The 21261-nt window shown below is 55.2% G+C and overlaps 1 protein-coding gene across 1 annotated transcript in view; it reads right to left on the reverse strand.

The window, feature by feature from the left end:
* Positions 1 to 4002, reverse strand: part of PRRX2 (paired related homeobox 2) — a 46984-nt gene extending 42982 nt beyond the window's left edge. The window contains exon 1 of the mRNA XM_060013279.1: positions 3543 to 4002. Within this exon, the coding sequence (XP_059869262.1) occupies positions 3543 to 3813 (271 nt within the window). The 5' untranslated portion in view covers positions 3814 to 4002. The remainder of the gene's footprint in view (positions 1 to 3542) is intronic.
* Positions 4003 to 21261: the final 17259 nt, after the last annotated feature.

Consider the following 21261-nt stretch of genomic DNA (forward strand, 5'->3'; position numbering starts at 1 on the left):
CTTGGCCTTCTGTCACCCATCAACAGGTGTGGCTCAGGGACCAGCTCCGCGAGGGGAGCGCAAACCCCCTGGCCGGGGTCCCAGCCCACCCCGGCTCAGCCTGTGCCCTCAGGCTCCAGGCGCCCCACTGTCCTGAATCTCCGGGAAGTGGACCCACTTGGTCCTGGCATTTTCTGTAACACGTCCCAGCCCCACCCAGGCCAGGCAGCCTCCCCAGGCTGGGGGCCTCACCCCTGCCTGGCTCCAGGGGTTTCGTTTATTTTCAGTGTGTCCACATCCCTGTTTCGGCCCTGCCCACAGGAGGGAATGCTTTAAAGAAAATCTCAGTTATTAATGCGGTTTCTTTTGTTGTAAGTCAGTGCAGAGGCAGCAAATGAGAGTTTATTTTCCTAACGTGCTTGGCATAGCTCAGTGCCCCGGCCCAGACCTCAGCGTTTGATTTGGGAGGAACCCGAGACCCCGATTTGCTCTGAGTCACCGGCGAAGCCACAGCCTTCCCGGTCAGTTCCAGGGGGAGCCTGGTCCCGGGGAATCATTGGCAAAAATAGGCTACATCTCCTGATGACTTGGTGAAAACAAAAGATGGAAAAATATATTCAAAAAACTTTGAGACTGCTAACCTGGCACGTTGAAAATATATCAATTTTCCAACTCATCAGTTTCCCCATTAACCTTCATTTTTCTAATAAGGCGCACCCCATCTCTGTTTGGTGTCAGTTGCTTTCTTTGGACCTGGAAGCAGCTCCAGAAGCCACAGGAAAAGCCACTTCTGAGTATGTCCAAATCTTCACTGAGGGGCCAGGGTTCCCTGTGGGTCCAGGACTGGAGGACGAAGCCACAGCCCAGGACCCAAGTCTGCCAGCCTGGGGTCCAGAGTCCTAGCATCCCGAGGTTTGGTTGCCTGCTTTGTAAAGGGGTCCAGTGATGCAGGCTGGGCTCACCAGGATGCGGGGATGAAAGGTCCCCTCTCCCCCAGCTTTGGAGACTTCAGGACTTGGGAGTCCAGCGGCAGTGGTGGGGGGACCTGCTTGAGGGAGGAAGGAAGGAAGGAAGGAAGAAGAGTCCGAGACCCAGCGAGCAAGCCAAGGGATTCTCCCAGGCATGGGGGCTGCCTCAGAGTGCCCCCACCCCTGCCCCCCACCGCCTGGCAGCGGGCACCCCTGGAATGAGCCCAGTTGGCCTTGGGGAGCTGCTTGACTCGACATAAAACATTTGGATTTCATGGCCTAGTGATTTGTTTTCAGTCTGAGGAATGAGTATAGGGTTACCTCCTTTTAATTTTGCCAAGTAAGGACATTAAAATAAAACAATCTCTAGTTATTATCCCTATTTCATAAAAGAAAGGGTGTTTTAACACCAAAAATGAGTAGGAAAGATATAATCCCAAACAAGAGACTCCTTTAAGCTGGATATTAGAGCTTCAGGAACTCTCCATGTTGTCCACGTTGCTTTCCATTTGCAGAGGCCTGGAGCAAATCGCCCAAAGGGCTCAGGGCCAGAAGCTTGGGGGTGGGGGCGTCCCTTGAGCCCGGCCCCAACTCTGCCTGCGGCCCCTTGCCCCTCACAGATGAGAAAGGCGATTCCCCACCTCTGGAAGCAGACCAACTGAGGGCATCAGCGGCCCCCAACCCCATCCCACCTGATGCCACACCCAGGGTGTCCTCTGTCCCCGGTACCTGGGAATTCCCTGTGTGCAGAAGCCCCTCCTCAGAGAAAGGGCTCCTGGGCTCTCAGTGAGGGTGGCCTGACCCCAGGGGGCTGCTGCAGAGGCCTGCTGCCCACCCAGCTGTCTGGGGGCTGCCAGTGGCCCTGTCCAGGTACTTGTGACCCCAGCTGTTCTGGGGCTCCCCAGGAGAACCCGCCATTCAGACCCCTTTTATGCTGTGTCCAGGAGAAGCAAGACCTCCCCCCCCCCGTCCGTCCCCACAGCCAGGCGCTAGGACCGGAGCGGGCACCCACCCCAGCCGGCACTTGAGTACAAAACGCCCTGCCTCCTTCCTTCTCTCCCCAACCCTCAGGGCCCCCCATTCATCAGGGCAAAACCAAAGACCTCTCCTCTGCCCTGTGGGGAGGCCAGCTCAGAGCCAGCAGAGACCCGAGGTGCTCACACGACCCAGGCTGGCCGGCCCCGCCCCCTCACCAGAGGGCACCCCACTTTACCCTTGGCCCAAACCAGACACCTTCCTTCCACTTTTCCACTAGGGAAACCCCAGCTCCCAGGAGTGGGTCTACCCACTTCCTGATCACCTGGGCGGGTGAACAGATGCCAGCCTGTGGCTGGTGGGAGGTGGATGCCACTGGGAAACACGGCACCAGCGGGGCGCTCTCTGAGGTGCACTATGAAAGGCAGGTGTGTGTCAGGTGTCCCTCACGACCGCACAGGCTCCCGGACAAGGTTTCCGATGAGGATGCCGTCACCTCCGTTTTCCCTGCACCTCCTCTCATCTGAAAAGCGGGGCACGCAGCCATCCAGAGCTCCCCTGAGACCCAGGGGCTGGTGCGGGCAGTGGGGGGCGGGGCCCCTGGGGACAGGTGGGAAGGCTGCTGGAATCAGGTGGGTGACTCTTAGGGGCCCAGAGCCTCCAGCAGGGCAGCCTGCTCCCCAGAGCTAGGGGAGCAAGCCGGCAGTGGTCTCCGACGACCCCACCTCCTTTTCAGGGCTTGGGTGAGCTATGGGGACTCCCGTCCTCCCCTCCCTCCAGGAAACTCTCCATCTTCTCCTGCCCTAGCCACACCCCCCTTCCTACCAAGGGCTCGGGGCCCAGCAATCCTCTGTGACTTTTTGAAAAAAGCCACTTGGGTGGGTTGTTTGTTTTTAAAGCCCTTTCCTGATGACCTTTAACCTCGGCAGGGGAAGAGAGGCCTAGCTAGCTCTTCAGGGCTGGGCCATTCCCCCTAGGGAGCTGCTAGTGGGGCAAACTGGAGGTAGAGGGGGGGCAGGCATCGGTACCCCAGCCAGGAAGTCCATCTTACAAAAGCCTAGTAGTCGCTGGATTGGTATGCTGGAGCTAGAGAAGGGGACAGAGCTTGAAACTCAGCTGTGCGAGCAGGTCACTTTGCCCCTCGGGAGCCTCGGTTTCCCCAGCAGTAATCGCACCCGCGTCTCAGGCTCTTTGGGAGTGGGGCCTCCAGGGCTGCCTCCGGGGTAGGACACACGGCACACAGCTCCCCGTGCTTCCAACGACTGGAGGTGGCTCTGGCCAAAAGGCAGTGCCCTCCGCCAGTCGAGAGCTCCCGTCCCGCAGCCCGCCCCATCGCGACATACAGCCTCAACGAGGGCTGCGGCGGCGGCGGCGGGCCAACCCATCACTCGGGCTGCAGTGCCCGGCGCCCGCACCCCCGGAGGTCCTGCCGCGGCGCCTCCTTCCCAGGCTGGGGTGCGGCTGAGCCAGCGCCCCGCATCCGTCGCCTGTCCCGTGCTCATCCCTTTGGACCCACGAACCTCTGGCCTCGCACCCCTCCAGCCCCCGCACCCCCGTATTTCAGTTCCCACGGCCCTCGGCAGCCCCGCCCGAAGCCCCGGCCCGGCCCCGCGCACTCACCGTCCTGCGGCGCCGCTTCGCTGCCGCTGCTGCCCCCGGACGGCTCGCGCGCCGCGCCCTCCCGCGCCTCTGCCCTGGCCGCGGGGCGCGGCGCTAGCCGCCCGGCCGCCGCCACCTCCTCCAGGTCCAGGAGGTGGCTGACGGTGAAGTTCTTGCGCGCCTGGGCGCAGTCGCCGGGCCCCAGCGCCGGCGGCGGCGGCGGCGGCGGCGGCGGCCCCGGGCCCAGCGCCGGCTTGTCCGGGGCGAAGGCGGCGCCGGCCGCGCTGTCCATGCCCGCGGGCCGCCCCGGGGTCGCCGGCGGCGGTGGCGGGCGCGGGTCCGAGGCGGGGGTGGCAGGCGCGGGTCGGAGCGAGCGCGCCCCGGCCGCCCCGCGCTCGGCCCCGCTCCCGGCCGCCTCCTGGCTCCGCGGCCGCCGCGGCCCGCCCGGCGCTGACGTCGGGGGAAACCAACTTTCTTCCCTCCCCTTCTCTGCCGCCTCGCTCGCTCCCAAGTTGCTCAAACGGGAGCTCCTCCGGCCACACGCCCCCTCTTGAAGCAGACCTCGCCCCCTGCCTCCCTCCTCCTCGCCTCGCCCGCCCCCATCGCTCCGGCTGCGGGGAGGGAGGGGGTCCCGCCTGAGCCAGGCTGGAGGCTGGCGGCGGGGAGGGGGAGAACAAGGGGTGTCCTCCTTTCACCCTCCCCACCCACATTTTGAGGAATGGGAAAGTTCAGTGTTTGGGTGTGTGTGTCTTTTTTTTTTTTTTTTTAATCCCCCAACAAGTGTCTGGGGAGGTGATAGCGGAGGGATTAGCAGCCCCGCTTCCATTTACAAATTCCTCCGCAGAGGAGGGGGGAGCGACTCTGAGACAGTTGCCAGCGAAGGTCTGGAACTCCCGACTCCATTCTCACCCCCCATGCACCCCAACGCCGTCCCTGATTTAACGGAGGAGAGTCCTGGGTCCGCCTTGTTCGCTCCGCCTGGCCCCAGGTGCTCTCCCCCAGATAGCAGCACATCCTCAAGCTTCTGGGGTGTATGCATTCCCCCCACCAACACATACACCTCGGAGCCCGGCTCCAGAATGCCCCAGGCCCTCCCCAAGGAAAACCAAACCGGGAGGAAAGAGTTTCCCCCCAGAATTCCTAGTTTACACCCAGAGGGTAGATAGACAGCCAGACTGACAGCCAGACTGACAGATGGGTGACAGGGAAAGAGAGAGGACAGCCTGAGTCTCTGCTCTTGTTTTTGTTTTGCAAGGAAAGCACAGAAAAGATGCCCCCGGTGGTGAAGCTGAGACTGTAAGCCCTCCAGATGCTACAGTTCTTTCCCCAGGAAGGCTGCTTGGAGGCCTGGCCCTCTGAAGTCCCTGCCACCATTGTAGAGCCGTAATGTTATAGCAACAAAGATAAGCCCACAGGGAGAAGGCCTTCAGAATCTCCGTTCCCCACTCACGCACAGCAAACCCACCCTGCATGCACCCCCTGAAAACTTGCAGACCAGCAGCCCAGGTTCTGCATGAGTGAGAGTTCTTCCCAGAAAGGAATCACCCCCAAGATGAGGCTGAGTGTCCCCCAAGGTGGCATTAGCCAGAGAGGCACATGCGTGGTAGGTTGAGGATTTGGAGGTGATAAGATGATGAGATCCTTCTTCTTTGGAATGTTGCCCCAACGAGTGTCCAGTGAGAAAGATGGGCAGCACTGCCCACAATATAAGTGGCTGAATGACTTTCTAAGGGACTGAGCAGGGTGGGGCAGTGACTGGGCTCTAGGAACTGTCTAGAAGGGCCTCCCCCCTGCTGGAGCACCCAGCCAGCCAAGGGTGGGGGTACTTATCCCAGGAAAAACACAGCCCAGCGTTCAGAACAGCATTGGTGTCAAGGACCACGTGCCAGGTCCAGTCTGCCATACACTGCTGTGTGACCTCAAACCTGTCACCGTCCCTTTCTGAGCCCCAGCTCCTTCCTTGTAGAAGGGGTCTAATGAAGTACCTACCGCCTGGGCACTGTGGGGATTCCATCACAGGTGAAATCCTGGGCCTGTGGCCTAGAACACAGAACACTGTTAGCATCAGCTTGCAGAGCTGGGAAGGGCCTGGACATCATCTGGGTTCAGATGCAGACCCTGCACTTCCCAGCTGTGGACCTTAGCAATCCACTTGCCTCTCAGTTGCCTCAACTGTAAAATGGGCTCTAAGGAGGATTGCGTAGGTTGATATATGGGGGGCACCTGATACCTGGCGAGCACTCAATTGGTGTTCACAGTTACCATTTTTAAAACATTTATTCCAAGAAGCAGTGGAGGGCAGTGATGGCAAACTCAGACTCTAGAGCTGGGGGGAGTGGGCGGGGGACACATGAATTTGAATCTGTTCACTGCCATTTGCTAGCTGTGTGGCCCTGAGGAGGTCACGTGCTGGTCCTCTCTGAGTCTGATCCATCATCTGTATAATAAAAGGGCCAATTCAAAAGGATCCTTGTGAACTTGGCATTATCAATGCTGTTGTTGTCAGGTTGTTACTACCCTTGCCAGTCCTGGGGCTGGTGGCCGGGGTGGTACGGGGATGGCAGAGTGGGGCAAGAGGCGTAGACGGCTGTTCCAAAGCTCAGCCCTTGGGCAAGGGCTCCAGGACTGACGCAGCCTGGAAACGCACCCAAGGAAACTCCAGTTAACCTGGGAAGGATGGAACTCATTACTTGAAAGGGATACAGCTAAACGATAAATAACTTCCATGGTGATTTAGATAAATCCTACGACGCTAGCCCAGAGCAAGGAATGAAGGGAGCATAGGATCCCTCGGAACTTCTCTGTTCAACGCGTGGTTATGGAGCCGGGCCCTGCTCTAGGCAGTGGGGCTGGGGAGGAGGGGAAGGGAACCGAGAGGGCCCCTGCTCTCCAAAGAGGAGTCCATGAGGAAGTAGCTGATCCTTAATTGGTGCCTCTGTTGGAGGTTGGATCCTGGGCCTGACCACGAGTACAACTGCACATTTGCCCCAGTCTCAAAAACTTGCATGCTTAAAAGAAAAAAAAAAAGTTAACTTCCCGTATTACAGAAGTAATATACTTAGGAGATTTTAGGAAACATAAATAAAATTAATAAAATAAAAACACATATATCCCACTCCCAGAGATTTCTGAGACACAGTAGGTAGTATATACATATATGTTGGTTTAATGAAAGAGATTGATGATAATCCTATTTATTCAATATTGAATTGAAGACCTAGAAGAAGCAATAAGACAAGAAAAAAGAGTGAGCTAAAAAAAATTTAGAGTATATCTCTCTAGCTTTTATCTATATTCTAGATAGAGAGAGATAGTTATATATGTTATAAAAGTCAAACTATGTTGTACTAACTTTTTAATAACTTGCACACTGTGTCATTAGCCTTGTCCACCACTATTTTTAATGAAAGCCTAGTGATACATTATTCCCTATTAATATATATCCATAGTCATTTTCTTTTCTTTCTTTCTTTTTTTTTTTTTTTTTCAGCCATGCCACACAGCTTGTGGGATCTTAGTTCCCCAACCGGGGATCGAACCCGGGCACCGGCAGTGAAAGCACCAAGTCCTAACCACTGGCCTGCCAGGGAATTCCCCATAGTTATTTTCTTGATAATAAATACCTAGAAATAGGATATCTGGATGTGGTAGGCAGATAACCTCCCAAAGATGTTCATATTATAATCCCTGGAACTTGTGGATGTGGCAAAGTGGAATTAAGGTAGCAGATGGAATTAAGGTTACCTATCAGGTGACCTTAAAATAGGGAGAACACTTTTTTAGATATTTATTTTATTTACCAGTTTTGGCTCCGTCGGGACTTCGTTGCTGCCCATGGGCTTCTCTCTAGTTGTGGCGTGCGGGTTTTCTCTTCTCCAGTTGTGGCGCAAGGGTTCCGGAGCGTGTGGGCTCTGTAGTTTGCAGCGCTAGGGCTCTCTGGTTTAGGCGCGTGAGCTCAGTAGTTGTGGCGCATGGGCTTAGTTGCCCCACGGCATGTGGGATCTTAGTTCCCCGACCAGAGATCCAACCTGAGTCCCCTGCATTGGGAGGCAGATTCTTTACCACTGGACCACCAGGGAAGTCCCAGGGAGAACATTTTAGATTATCTGAGTGACCCAATGTAATCACAAGGGTTCTTCAAATTGGAAGAGAGATGGGAAAGTCAGTGCTGGAATAATGCAATATAAGAGACTTGACTGGGCAGTGCTGTCTTTGAAAGTGGAGGAAAGCAGCCATGAACTAAGGAATGTGTGTAGCCTCTAGACGTTGGAAAAGGCAAGAAAACAGATTCTTCCCTAGAGCCTCCAGAAAGAAATGCAGCCCTGCAGAATCTTGATTTTAGCCCAGGACTTCTGTTCTCCGCAAAGGTAAGATAATGCCTTTGTACTGTTATAAACACGACGTTTGTGATCATTTGTTACAGCAGCAAATAGACAACTAATGGACTGAGTCAAAGATACTGAAAAAGATTTAAGACTTTTGATAATATTGCTATGTAGCCTCCAAAAAAGTTGTATCAATTTCTACCCCGGAAGTGCATGAGCTATTTTATTAATTTTCTTTATTGACGGCACAGTCTTTATGGTTTTATTTAACATGAATAAAATGTGCACGTGAGCTGTCTCTTCACTTTCTTTGCTGCACAGCCTCATGCTGGGATGGGTGACTCTGATGGCCAGCTGGCTTTCCTTTCCAGGACAGCTTTGTAGTGGTTGGAGGAAACACTGAACACTCTCAGCACGGTAAGATCTGTTGCACATCAGCAACACTGTTACTTCCAGCTCCTCGATGCCCTGGACCAGGAACTTCAGGAAGCCACTGGGTAGCATGTACTCATTTCCTTGCTGCTCCCATCACCACTGCTGGGCATGAAGAACAGGCCCTTGAGTCTTCTCTGTATCCTGTTGTCAATGTCTCTGGGTTTCTGCCCATTTTCTCCTTAGCATCATACTGCCCTCAGACAGCGGAAGAGGGTTAATAATAATAACTTACTTTAAATTTCTAAAGGAATTTCCTTCTTTTAATCTGCATACCTTGAATTAATCACTGAATGGGAATATTTAACGCTTACTTATTTTTAAGTTTTTAAAATTTAATTTTTATTTTCTATTGGAGCATAGTTGATTTACACTGTTATGTTAGTTTCAGGTGTACAGCAAAGTGATTCAGTTATACACATACATATCGATTCTTTTTCAGATTCTTTTCCCATCTAGGTTATTACTTTGATGGCTACTAGTATTTCTTATTTGCAAAATGTCTGTTTATAGTCACGACCCATTTTTCTAGTGGAATGGTTCTGTTTCTTATGGAGTTATAATCAGGCCATTCTTTTGCTGTAACAACCTCTGCAAGACACTTGACTGTCAGTCACTAAGGGACCAAGCCCATTTCATGGATGGGAAAACAAAGACCAAGGATGACATGGCATCCTGCAGCTTTTCTCTTCACCTGATCAGCCGCCTTAGCCCCAAACCCAAGAGTCTCTTCTGAAGGAGATGGTTTAGCAGGGACAGCACACAGAGGCTCACAGGCCAAATTCTGTTCACTGCTGCACGTCTGCGGAATCATAAACACTGCAGGACGATGTGACTCAGATGTGACCAGGCGTGACCGTGACAGATCACAGGGTTCTGTAAATATTGTGTCAGGCTGCTATCACAGCAGGGCTCCCTGCTCACCCCAGACCCCGGTCCACCCTGTGGGAAGTGGAGTCAAGCCCAACGGGGCAGAACATCTGGTTCTCTCCCTCAGCTCACTGCCCAAACTTTTCCCAGCCTCAGTTTCCTTCCTGAGGACCTCCTAGCCAGGATATCCTGCTGAAGTGACTGGGTCTCAGCTCTTGGCAAGGGTTGAAATATTATACCCCTTAGAAAAATGTTTCTGCTCTACCTGCAAATCCGAAGATAAAGATGTGTTCCATAATAGCGGGGGCTAATATTCAATGAGGCTTACTGTAAACCAGGTGATGTACCGAACCATATTGTTTTGTAGCATCCTTACAACTACCGTGAGAGGAGGGGGAAACCGAGACTCAGAGAGCTTAAGCTGTCTCCTGGTAAGTTCGTCAGGCTCCTAACCATCACAACAAGTTATCCCATGAGAATTTAGGGCTAGGAATTCGTTTGTTTCTCTTGAAGAATTATGGTCTCTCCTAAAAAAAAAAAAAAAAAAAAAAAAAAAAGACCAAATAATGAGATTTGGACAGCCCATTGCATTTCCCTTTCTGCCTTGGCCACCAGGAACCCCGGGGCTAACGTTAGGACATAATCACAAGAACTCTATCTGTCCAGGTGGCAAGTCAGTGTATTAACTCCTCGTTTCCTCTCCTTTCACGTGACTTTTTCATTTTCCTGTTTTATTTTAAATCTTTTTGATGCGGTGGCCCTGTGTTGGACATTTTCCAGCAGCGTGACATTGATTAGGTCACTTAACCTCTCAGGGTTTTAGTTTCCTCATCTGTAAATTGGAGGTAACAATGACACCTATCTCACAGGGCTGTTGTGAGAATCAAATGAAATGATCTGTGTAAATAAAAATCCCAGCACGAGCCCGGCATGTGGAAAATATTCAATAAACAGCACCTATGAGTGTGAGAAAAGGCTTTGATAAAGTCAAGAGAGCAGAGAGAACCTCTCCTAAATGGGAAGACTTGGCTGGATACAAGGCCGGCCTGCTGTGGACTTGCTGTGTGACTCTGGGTCATGTACTTCCCTCTCTGAGCCTCAGCTTCCCGTCTGTAAGCTGCTTGCTTTATCTTTTTCACCGTTGTGTCCCCAGAGCCCGCAAAGGAGAAGAAAGGAGAAGTGATGCAGGCCCTGACCCAGCACACAGTAGGGCTCCATATATGGTTATTTCAAAAGTGAACGGCTGGTTGAATGGCTGGTGGTCAGATTCCCTACAGCCCAGGACACACCTGGCTGGCGTGGTGCACTATGCCTGGGCCAGTGCCACAATGGCATTCAGATGGTTTTGGGGGCCCGAGGGTGCCCCAGGGCTGGGGCAGGCCTGGATCTGGGTCTGGGGCCAAAGACAAGCTCCTATTAAGGACCTACTGCGTGCAGGGCTCCCAGTGTACAGTACGGTGTGGTGCCCATGTGACTTACACTCTGGACCCATGACAACCCCTCTGCTGCCCTGGGTGGGGGGTTGCTGTAGGCTTCACAGGGAGATGGGCCAATGGGAAACAGTCCTGAACTGTCCACAGTGATTTATTGAGCACCTACTATATACTGAGGCATTTTGAGTGAGCACCAGGCCATAGACCTTGTGGGACTCTCCGAGGACATGCTGCTGTCCAACCTCGGCAGCTGGAGCACCACAGGCTCAGCTCTGGTGGGCCAGGCACTCTGTTCCAACGAAGACATCTTCCAAGTCATGAGCTTTGCGCTCTTGGGACCAACGTGACTCCCAGGCTGGCCCTTGTTGGAGAATTCTTTTCTGTTACAGGTGGACAAACTGAGGCTCAGAGGGGAAAGGACCAAACGTGGGACGCACCCCACCCCACAGATCTCCAGAATTCTCTTTTGGTGAACTGCCCCTACTCCCTCCCGCCCTGCCTTCCCCAGGAGTCAAGGGAAGGATACGAGGGCAAGGGGCACAGGCCTAGGCCTAGGGCAGCCCCCAGCCTTCACAAAGGCTTCCGGAGCCCTCGGGCCCTGCCCTCACTCCCTCACGGGCCCCGAAACATCTTGCTGTGATTATTCTGCAGAGAGCAGAGTGGAACTACGCGAGGCTCTTCTCGGCACTCAGCATGGGGGTGAGGGCCTGTGCACGATGGGGCCCCCGTGGTGGCTGAGGACAAGGTGGGGCTGAAGGACAGGCCTGAGGCTTTCCGCTCACCAGCTTAATTGGGGATCTAATCGTTGTTATTATTTATAACTCGCGCTTGAACCCTCGCCAGGAGAGTGTGTTCACAGCCTGCACTATCCGGGCAGGCGTTAAATAATTAAACCAAGGGTCTAATCGGCGGTGAAACTCTCCAAGGGCCCCCACTTCCTTAGTTCGTTGATTGTTGATATTTTGGGGGTGAAATATGACCATTTTTACGATCAAAGAGATCAGGGTTCCAAAGGAAAGAAACGGAAAAAAAGGAGGGGCGGTGGGGGACTCTTCCAGTTTTCTTTTCCTCTGACTTAGCGGTCTGGTAAAGTTTCTTTAGACATGCAAAGATTTACACACCTTTCTGCAGGGAGCCTTAAATTACTCCCCATTCCTCACACATTTCCCCAAGCAGCCAGGAACAGTAAGTCATTGAGAAATGAACAGGCCCCCCTGTAATCGCTCCGGCGGCCTTTGAGAAGGAGAATGTCTAATGACTTTTTTTGAAGTGGAGGTCAAGGTTTTTTAAATAAAACAATCTGTATTAATGCAATTTCCTTTTTAGCTATAGCGTTGGATTTTTTTTTTTCTCCTTTTTCTCCTTTTTTTCTTATGGGGGGAGGGACGGGAGGCAGGGAGGGGGGAAGAGCATCATTGTTCTCTTGCCAGACAACACGTCCCTAATGAGATACATTTATTTAAAACTCTGTACATCATCACCCTGTCAGGGCCTCCAAGGGGGACGCCGAGTCTCCCTCTTGGTTTGTTTCGGATTAGCAGGGCTGGTGGATGGCCCTGCAGTCCGGCTGCTTTGGCGGCCACCGTCTCTTCCCGCTGCCCCCCCTTAGCGGGGCCTCGATCGCTGCATTGTGTGCCCGCGCCCTCACCCCGTCTGATCACCCAGATCTTAGTACAGCCCTTTGGCCTCTGGTCCTCGGTCCTCGGCTTTCCCGTCCCGCCTCCACCCCAGCTGCCTCTGCTGCTCAGTGCTGGCCCCTCGGGGTCCTTTTTTCCCTGGCCCACGAGGAAATATGGCTCTGTGGTTATGTCAGTGAGAGAACTGACATGACCGCCCCAGACAGAACCGAGTTCTGGTCCCAACTTGGTCCCTTTCCAACCTCCCCCATCTCCCCAGTTTCCCTAAGGCTTCATTTACTTATCTGTTCACTGGGAGGATAATTACCTGCACACCTGGCGGCTGCAAGAAGGTGCTGCTGGGTCTCCCTAGCATCTGCCTGGTGTCCAGCCCGCAGAGCACATCCACTTAGAGCAGCGGCCACTGTCACCACCACTACTGCTCCCCAAAACCTAGAGCAGGAGCTGGCCTGTCCCCCCTCCCCCAGCCCACCCCAGCTCACAGGCTGGTTCACCCAAACGCAGGGCTTAGTACCTCTATCAACACGTTTTTTAATTGAATGCCTTCCAGTGCTGGGAGCCGGCTGGGGCACTGGGGATAGAGTGGTGACCCAGACAGCCCAGTCCTGCAGAGAAGTCAATAAGCCAATCTCAACAGAGAAGTAAGCAGGTCCGGGCTCCACGGGGGGAGAGGGCTGGGGGAGGGGCATCAGGGAGGGCTTCCCTAAGGAAGCTGACTCTTCAGCCTTGAGCAGGATTTAGCAGGTGACAGGAGACGGAGTCTAGGGGTAGCCAGGCAGGAGACCCAGCATGAGCAAAGGATGCCCAGAGCCTCCAACCTTACCTGTTCCAAGCATCCTCTTTGGTCCTGCCGTGTCTCACTTTCCTCTCCAAGCCAAGAGCTTGAATTACATTTTTCAACTGCTCCGCAGGTACCAAGGTCATGAGATATCCATTCCACAAATAGGCACCATGCTCCTTCCTCTGCCTGCTCTGGGCTAGACCCGGGGTTAAGCTGCGGACCACACTGGAGCTGGCTCCTGCCCTACAGAGGAAGAGTGAAGATGGATACGGAACTCGGGGTAAACTTCAGCCATCCTGGGGTGGGGGGCGGCTCTGGGGGAAGAGGGATCAGAGAAGGGCCCCCAGGCTGCACAGGCTGCAGGGCAGGTGTTGGGTTTTAGGGGAGGAAGGGAATTAGCCCAGAAGTGGTCACCCCAGAGTGGAGACCCTTTTCCTCCCCTACAGCCCTGGCTGGCAGGAGCCTTGGGGGCCTTTTGGGGCCTGGGGACTCTGGGACCTGGGGGAGGCGGGGGGCAGTAAGCTTGGAGACCAGGGGCAGGATTGCTAACATGCAGGAGTCTGGCTTAAAGGGGACTAGGCCAGCGTCAGATGGCTCAGCCACGGGGCTCAAGGCTGGGAAGCTGCCCACCCGTCCCCGTGCCCATGAGCACCCGCTCTGACCCAGCTCCGGGCTGCAGCCTGGGGCCTGGAGGGTCCTGTTCCACAGGGGCAAGAGAGAGACCCCCCCAGGCCTCTGTCTACACCTCCTCTCTTAGCCAACTCTGGCCCGGAAAGACTGACTGTTTCTCCCCAGAGCCTATACCTGGGCCCAGCACTGACTGCCCAGGGAAGCGATTACCATCACAGTGACCCAGGCAGCACATCTAGACAGTATCAGACAGGCCTGGGATCAAACCACGGCACTGGCACTCAAGTGCTCTGTGACCTTGGGGAAGTCACTTCCCTCTCATCTGTAACTACACCTCAGGGGTGTCGGGAGGCTTCAGCCGCGATGCGTTTCAAGCAGGGCAGGGGCTTGATAAATGCTGGCTACCTGAGGGACCCTTGGCCTGGCATGTTGTTTTCTGGGATTTTCTGGGACTTCCTGTCTTGGTCTGTGAAGTAGACCTTTACCTCCTGTCACTGCCGACGCCTCTGAGGCCACATCCCCGGGCACCGCCCGGCCACCCGCCCCACCTCTTCTTTCCTGGCTCTCCCGTCCCTGCCTCTGTCTCAGCGTTCAGCCAGCTCCTCTCCTGCCTCTGTCTGGGCCTCCACCACGGTTTCATTGCCTCTGGTTTCCCTCTGTCTCTGTCTGCCAGGAATCGTGTCCCAGAGGAACCAGTACTCTAGGGCTCTCCTGTGTTCCCTTTTACAGCGGTGAGATGGGAAGAGGGAGGGAGAGAATGAGAGAGAGAGAGAGAGAGAGAGAGAGAGAGAGAGAGAGGAGGGAAAAAAAATCAAAGCCTGCATATTGGTTCCAGATGTGGCTCTCTCTCACAGCCCTCTCCAGCAATTTAATTAAATTCCCCCAGACAGCCAGGAGGGTTTCTTAATGATCAAATTTCCCGGCTCCCCTCCTTGAACGGGCCCACTCTGTCTCCCTGACGGATGGCCGACGGGATTCTTCCTGCCGTCAGCTTTGCCAAGCAGGGCCAGGGGGGTGGAATAGGGGGCTTCCCCGGAGCACAAAGGACCCGTCCTGCGCCCACCTCTGCCCCCCTCCATCCCCAAGGGCTCTGAGCCTTGCCCCCCCGACCCCCACCCCCGAGCCTATCCTTAGCAGAGCCTGCCTGGGCCAAGCTGCAGTGGCTGGAGGGGGCTCAGTGGTCCCCTCCCATGAGCTCCGCCTCTGGGCCGGCCTGCTGGGGACTGATGCCACGTGGGTGCCAGCAGGGGTCAGATGGGGAGTCTGGGATCAGTACTCTGGGCTCACAGACCAGCCAGAGATGGGGCAGGCTCGGATCTCCTGGGCACCCTTCCGAACCCATCTGGCAGGGAGATAGACCAAGACTCAGAGAGGGCAAGGCCGGGTCCAAGATCACACATACCTGCTTGCCAGGGACAGGAAAGGCATAGGCAAGCTGATCAGTATTTAGGTGGAGAGGCTGTGCCAGGGAGAGACCTGGGATGGTTCCCCCACGTGAAGCTAAGGGTCACTCTCAGTAGGACCCCTCCCTGACTTCTGGAGTGGGGAGGAATCTAGGTGAGCCTTGCAACCACCATCTTCTTGTGCCAGTGAGGCAGTGAGGCTGAGAGAGGGCCAGGCCAGAGCCCAGGCCCCAGACTCCCTCCTGTCTTGAGGCGAGGGGCCTGAGGGCCTCTGTGTGAATTGAATGTTTGCATTCCCCAACCTGCAAATTCATATGTTGAAGCCCTAACCACCAATGTGATGGTATTAGGAGGTGGGCCCACTGAAAGGAGTTAGGTTAGATGAGGTCATGAGGGTGGAGCACCCATGATGGGATTAGTGCCCTTGTAAGACCAGGATGTGGTCATGTGAGTGCATGGGGAGATGGTGGCCACCTGCAAGCCCAGAGAAGAGGTTTTGGAATGAAACCTACCTTACTGGCATCTTGATCTTGAATTTCCCAGCCTCCAGAACTGTGAGAAATAAATATATGTTGTTGAAGCCACCTAACCTACAGTACTTTGTACGGCAGCCCGAGCTGACTAAGACAGGCTGTAAGCACCTTCTCACCCTGTTCTCCTGGGTGAATCCCTAAGGACCCACCTCATCTGGAAGAGGATGGGGGTCAGGTGGGGCCTCTGATGTGGGCACACAAGGATGACAGAGAAAGGGAGGATCCCTCATCTTCCCCTCTGAGGCTCTGGGCTGCCCACCTGAGGCTTCACCAGGGCCTGACCCAGCCCATAACTGGCTCTCACAGGCCCCACACCTGGCCAGGCATCGGGACCACCTGGCAGTGTCTGGGTGTGGAATGGGGTGGGGGGATAAGTCAGGGAGGAGGCTGCCCTTAGAGCAGGGGACTCTGGCCAGCAGGGCCGGATTTCCTGGAGGGCACAGGTGGCAGGGCAGGAGCAGGGGAGGCCACTGGGAGCAGAGATGTCCCTGGGTGTCGGGGTCTCCAAAATGCTCCTGGGTGCTGGAGAGCAAATGGAATGAGGGAGGGGACAGGAAAGTCTTTCCCTGGCCCAGCTGAGGCCCTGCCACCCACTCCAGATCCCAGTCCCCTGGTCCCTCAGCTCCTCCCTGAGCTCACAGAGGACCAGGCCCTTCAGCATGGGGACGGTGGCCAAACAGGGCCAAGCAGGCCAGGCCTCCTGGGGTCTTGAGGGTCAGGGGTCAGGGCGGGGTCAGGTGTGGGGGAGGGGAAAGGAGAGGGAGGGAAGCCGGCCTGAGGAGGAGGGGCGCAGGCAGAAGGAAGCCCAGGGCGGTGGCCCCAAGCCGGCACTGGAGGAGTCCACCCAGGCCGCCTGCTGCTCCCGCTGCCAGGCCTGAAGCTGGACGTTCCACCAAGGAGAGGGGGAAGCATATTCCTTGTGGCAGATTTGCTGCGTTTTCCAAATATCTCACTTTATGGAATCTCTGCCAAATCAAAAAAAAAGAGAGAGAAATAAAAGGGGGGCCTTTTACTCAATTTCTCTCTCCAGGGCCTTATAAGGGACAGACCTTGCTGCCGACCGCCCCTCCTGGACGGGGGGCACCAGGAAGGTGGGGTGCCGGGCCGGGGCCGTGACACCACCCCTCCTGCAGCCCCTGCCCTGAGCGTGTGTGTGTGTGTGTGTGTGTGAATGAGTGTGCATGATTGTGTGTCTGAGCAAGTGAGTGTTTGCGTGTGAGAATGTCTTCTGAGTGTGAATGCGGTGTCACAGGCACATGTGGGTGTGTGAGGGCTCCTGTGTGTGAGAATCTGTGTGAGTGTGTGAACCGGTGAGCATGAGTGTGTGAGGGAGGGAAGCAGGAGAGAGTGCAGGGGACCGTGGCTGGGCAGGGCCAGGTGTCCTGAGCCGGGGTCCAGGGAGCCCTTAAGGGCTAGGCTCGGGATCGAGTCCCGGAGGCCCCTCGCTAGCCAGCTTCCCTGGAGCTGGTCAGTTCTCTCTCTGGGCCTCGGTCTCCCAGACTACGACACGGGAATCCTGCCGTCACTTCCTTCCTGGAGCGTTATGACGAGCTGATGAGACATCCGTGCTGAGCTTCTAATCTGATTCCCAAGGCACAGGACTCACTGCACCAAAGGCTGCTGCTGTCATCAACGTATCATTCATACGATCAGGCTGGGCCCTGAGGTACCCAAGGACTGGGGAGGGGAGTGGTGGGGGTGCCCAGGGGCGGGGGATTCAGGAAGACCTGTGTGCTGGGAAGGATGTCACTAGGTGGAGTTGGGAGGAGAAAAGGTTTTGTGGACGGACCTTGCCCTGGTGTTCACGGCCTTACCTTCAACCCCAGGCGTAAAAGTGTGCAGGGCCTGATCCCCTGCCTCTGGCTGATTCAGTCTCAGGTAAGACACATTCATTGGTAAGAAGGTAGAAGACACAGAGAAGCACAAAGAAGATCAAAGTTCTCCAGATCCCAGCACCCAGAAACAACCACCACTCATATCTCAGCACAGGGTCGTCAAGAATTACTCCTGCCCACGAGCAAATGCAGACACACACACGCGCGCGCACACACACACACACACCACTTTTTCCTAAGTGGGATCAGAGAGTACCTACTGTTCTGTAACTTGCTTTGCTGAGCTGCTATAGGGAAGAGTCAAGCACATGGTAAGTCTTATATGTCAGCTATTATCACTGTTGGTGTTGGGCTAGAGAGGCCAAACTTCTCTCCTTATGTTTGTTGACAGTAGTTTTTCATCCTTTCTGACTTGCCTGTGTATGTCCTTTGCCCATTTTTCTCTTAGTGTTTTTGCCTTCTTCTTGTTGATTTTAACAGTGCCTTATATATGAAGGTTATCCCCCTCTGTGCATTGGATAGTCAGAGTGACTCCCAAACTGCCCCAGGAGAAGGAGGCAGGGACAGACGCTGCCAGGGTCTGAGCACTGGGTGCTTGGCCCCAGCCCCCCAACCCCAGCCTGCTAAGAACCCTGGAGTTGGGCATCAGGAAGCAGCCGGGCTGACAGGGCAGTGAGAGGCAGTGGCAGGGAAAAAAGAGAAGGTTCAGAGCTGAAATGAGAGGCTCTGAGCGACAGAGCCTTAATAGGAGGCAGATGGAGGAAACAGGGTTGCCCTTGCTGATAGGAAGGAGGTCATGGGTCATGGAGCTTTCTAAAGATAGGAGCCTGGGAGACGGGCAGGCGACAGGGCCTGCTCCATGGTGTGGTGCCCAAGGACTGTGACAGAGCAGGGCTCAGCCCCTCCCTCCAGCATATCCAGACCCTCCCAGGCCCAGAACCAGAGGAACTGCAGGGCACCTGAGGCCCGGTATATGGAAGAGCTCCCCCAACCTTGGGTTAAAGTCCCAACCTAGCTGTTTAACATCGGGCAAGCACCCAAACCTCTCTGAGCCTCAGTTTCCTTGTTGAAAACGGGTTTAATACCATCACCTGCTTAGGGGGCGTGTATTAAGATTAGTATGTCAAGTGTTTAGCTCAGTGCCTGGCACATCAAAAGCGCTCAGTAAATAAAAGTTAACTTGTGATTGGGACTTCCCTGGTGGCGCAGTGGTTAAGAATCCGCCTGCCAATGCAGGGGACACAGGTTTGATCCCCGGTCTGGGAAGATCCTACATGCCGCGGAGCAACTAAGCCCATGCGCCACAACTACTGAGCCCATGTGCTGCAACTACTGAAGCCCACGTGCCTATAGTCCGTGCTCCGCAACAAGAGAAGCCACCGCAATGAGAAGCCCGTGCACCGCAACGAAGAGTAGACTCCACTCACTGCAACTAGAGAAAGCCCCCGCGCAGCAACGAAGACCCAAGGCAGCCAAAAAAAAAAAAAAAAAGTGAATTCATGATTGTCACCATCCTAATCACAGGACAGTTATAGTTTTCTTGGTGGTAGAGCCCATCGGTGACATCAAGGACCTCTTCATTGGCTCCAACACTGTCAGAGCTGAAGGGCCTTCAGGTTACAGGTGGGGAAACTGAGGCCCAGAGACCAGAAGGGCCGTGCCTGGGGTTATCCATTGGAGCACCTTTAGTTGTGTCCTCCAAAGAGATATTTTCAAGTCCTAACCCTGTGGAAACTATGACAGTGATCCTATTAGGAAATAAGGTTTTGGCAAAGCTAATCAAGTTAAAATGAATTCACACTGGATTAGGGTGGGCCATAAATCCAGTGACTGGCGCCATTTAGGAAGGACAGGGAGATTTGGACAGAGAGACAGACACAGGGAAGAAGGCCATGTGAACACAAAGGTAGGCAGGGATTGGGGTGACGCTGCCACAAGCCATGCCCGGGGCTGCCAGAACCTTCCCTAGTGTCTTCAGAGGGAGCACGGCCCTGCCTACACTTTGACGTCAGATTTCCGGCCCCCAGAACTGGGAGAGAATACACTTCTGTTGTTCGAAGCCATCCAGTTTGTGGTGCTTTGTTACCAGGGCCTTATGAAGCCAGGGCAGAAGCTGGCCTCAGACCGGGCTGTGCCCACCACTCCCAGTTCTGCCCTGGACCCCATTCTAGGTGGGCCTCCTCCAGTTACCTCCATGTGCTCTAGCCTTCTCCAGGCCCCTCGGGGCTCTCACCTGCGCCGTGGAGCAAGTGACCCGGGATCAAATAGGGCTGTGAAACCTGGGGGCTGCTGCACCATTCAGGGCCTGGGGATCAACTGAGGGGTGGGGTGTGGATCCTTCAGACAGGGGCAGACATTCCCAAACCCCCAGGGTAACGTCTGGGGAGGCTGAGGCACTTCAGAGCAAACCCCCATCTGGATGCACCTTGTCGCCAGATAGGGATTTGGGCCCAGGTGCCCGATGTTCTGATTTTACCAGACAAGCTGGAAATCGGCGACGTGAGCAAAAAATGTCCCAATTTCACTTAAGGAGAAGATACTTCTTCCTGGAGTGAGAACCAAGGCAGATGTGTGCTGGGAACCAGGGACCCTTTGGTCTGGAGCCCCCCCTAAGCTGGCCTGTCCTAACAGGGCTTAAACCCCACCCCTCTTTCTTGCTCCTTTAGGCAACGGAGGGGCAGGCAAAACGAGGCCTTCTGAGGCCTGATGGGGATTTTAATCGCTCATCACTTGATACGCACAACCACCTTGTAAATTGAACAATAATAACAGTGAGCAATTCTCCAGCCCCTGCTGTGTACTCCACGCTGCTGGGTCCCCATAGCTGGACCTGGAATACCTTGGACTGGGTTTTCTTGCTAAGACTGTTTTTGCTCTTGGCAGGGGAGCCTTATTCTATCTATCTTTTTACATTTAATCATAGACACACGGGGTTGTCTTTAAATTCATCTCTAAACGTTTTCTACTTCGCCCAACAACGCTTGCCTCTGACAGGTGCCAGGCGGGAGAGCTCCCACGCCCATGTGGTGGAAGTGGGGGTAGATGGGAGACCAGGGCTGCCATGGGCACAGCTGGGACTGGCGCACCTCTTCATAACGGACTTTCCAGAATCACGAAGACATCAGGGCTCCACTGTGGGCCTCAAGGTTGTGGAGGTTCAAATGCGAGGCCCAAGGCCGGATGCCTACACCCCAGAAAAGTGGCCCCAGGCTTGGGCTCCTTCCTGCTAGACTTCACTTCCACCCACAGTGACAGAGCTCTTGATCCAGGTTCTCGCGTGCGTTTGATTATCCCCATTATACAGATGAAGAAATTGAAGTTCATTGAGTCCATCAAGGCGGAAAGTGGAAGGAGACGGCAGCCTGCGGGGCCAGGAGCTCCAGGGGACAGAGACTCAGGAATCATCCCCATCGCCCGTCGGGTTGGGTGTGGTCCAGTCAGCGTGGGGCGAGGCGAGAGCCAGGCCCAGCCGTGGTCCGACCCGAGTCCATGGCGGCTCGCGGGCGCCGGGGGTTCGAGTCACCTCCACCGCGGGAAGGAGTTGGACAGGGGTCAAGCCGGTGTGCTCGCTCAATGGGCGGAGCTCGGACGACGCCCAGCGGCCGCGGGCGGGATCGCAGGGCGGAGCCGGGCCGGGCAGGCAAGGGACGGGCCCTCCAAGGGCTGGGATCCGGCTGGGCTGCAGGTCCGCGCCCTGCAGTCTCCCAGGGCCGCCCCCCAGACACCCCCAGTTGGCGCGCCCAGTCGCGCCGCGGTCCTCCCAGCCCGCAGAGGGCGCTGTCGTTCCCCGCTCTCTTTCCCGGGCCGGAGCGGGCCGGAAGTTCCAGTGTTACTTCCGGCGCGGAGCAGTTGGTTGGGCGG

The sequence above is a fragment of the Delphinus delphis genome, chromosome 6 (genome assembly GCF_949987515.2).
Source record: "Delphinus delphis chromosome 6, mDelDel1.2, whole genome shotgun sequence".
NCBI lineage: Eukaryota > Metazoa > Chordata > Mammalia > Artiodactyla > Delphinidae > Delphinus > Delphinus delphis.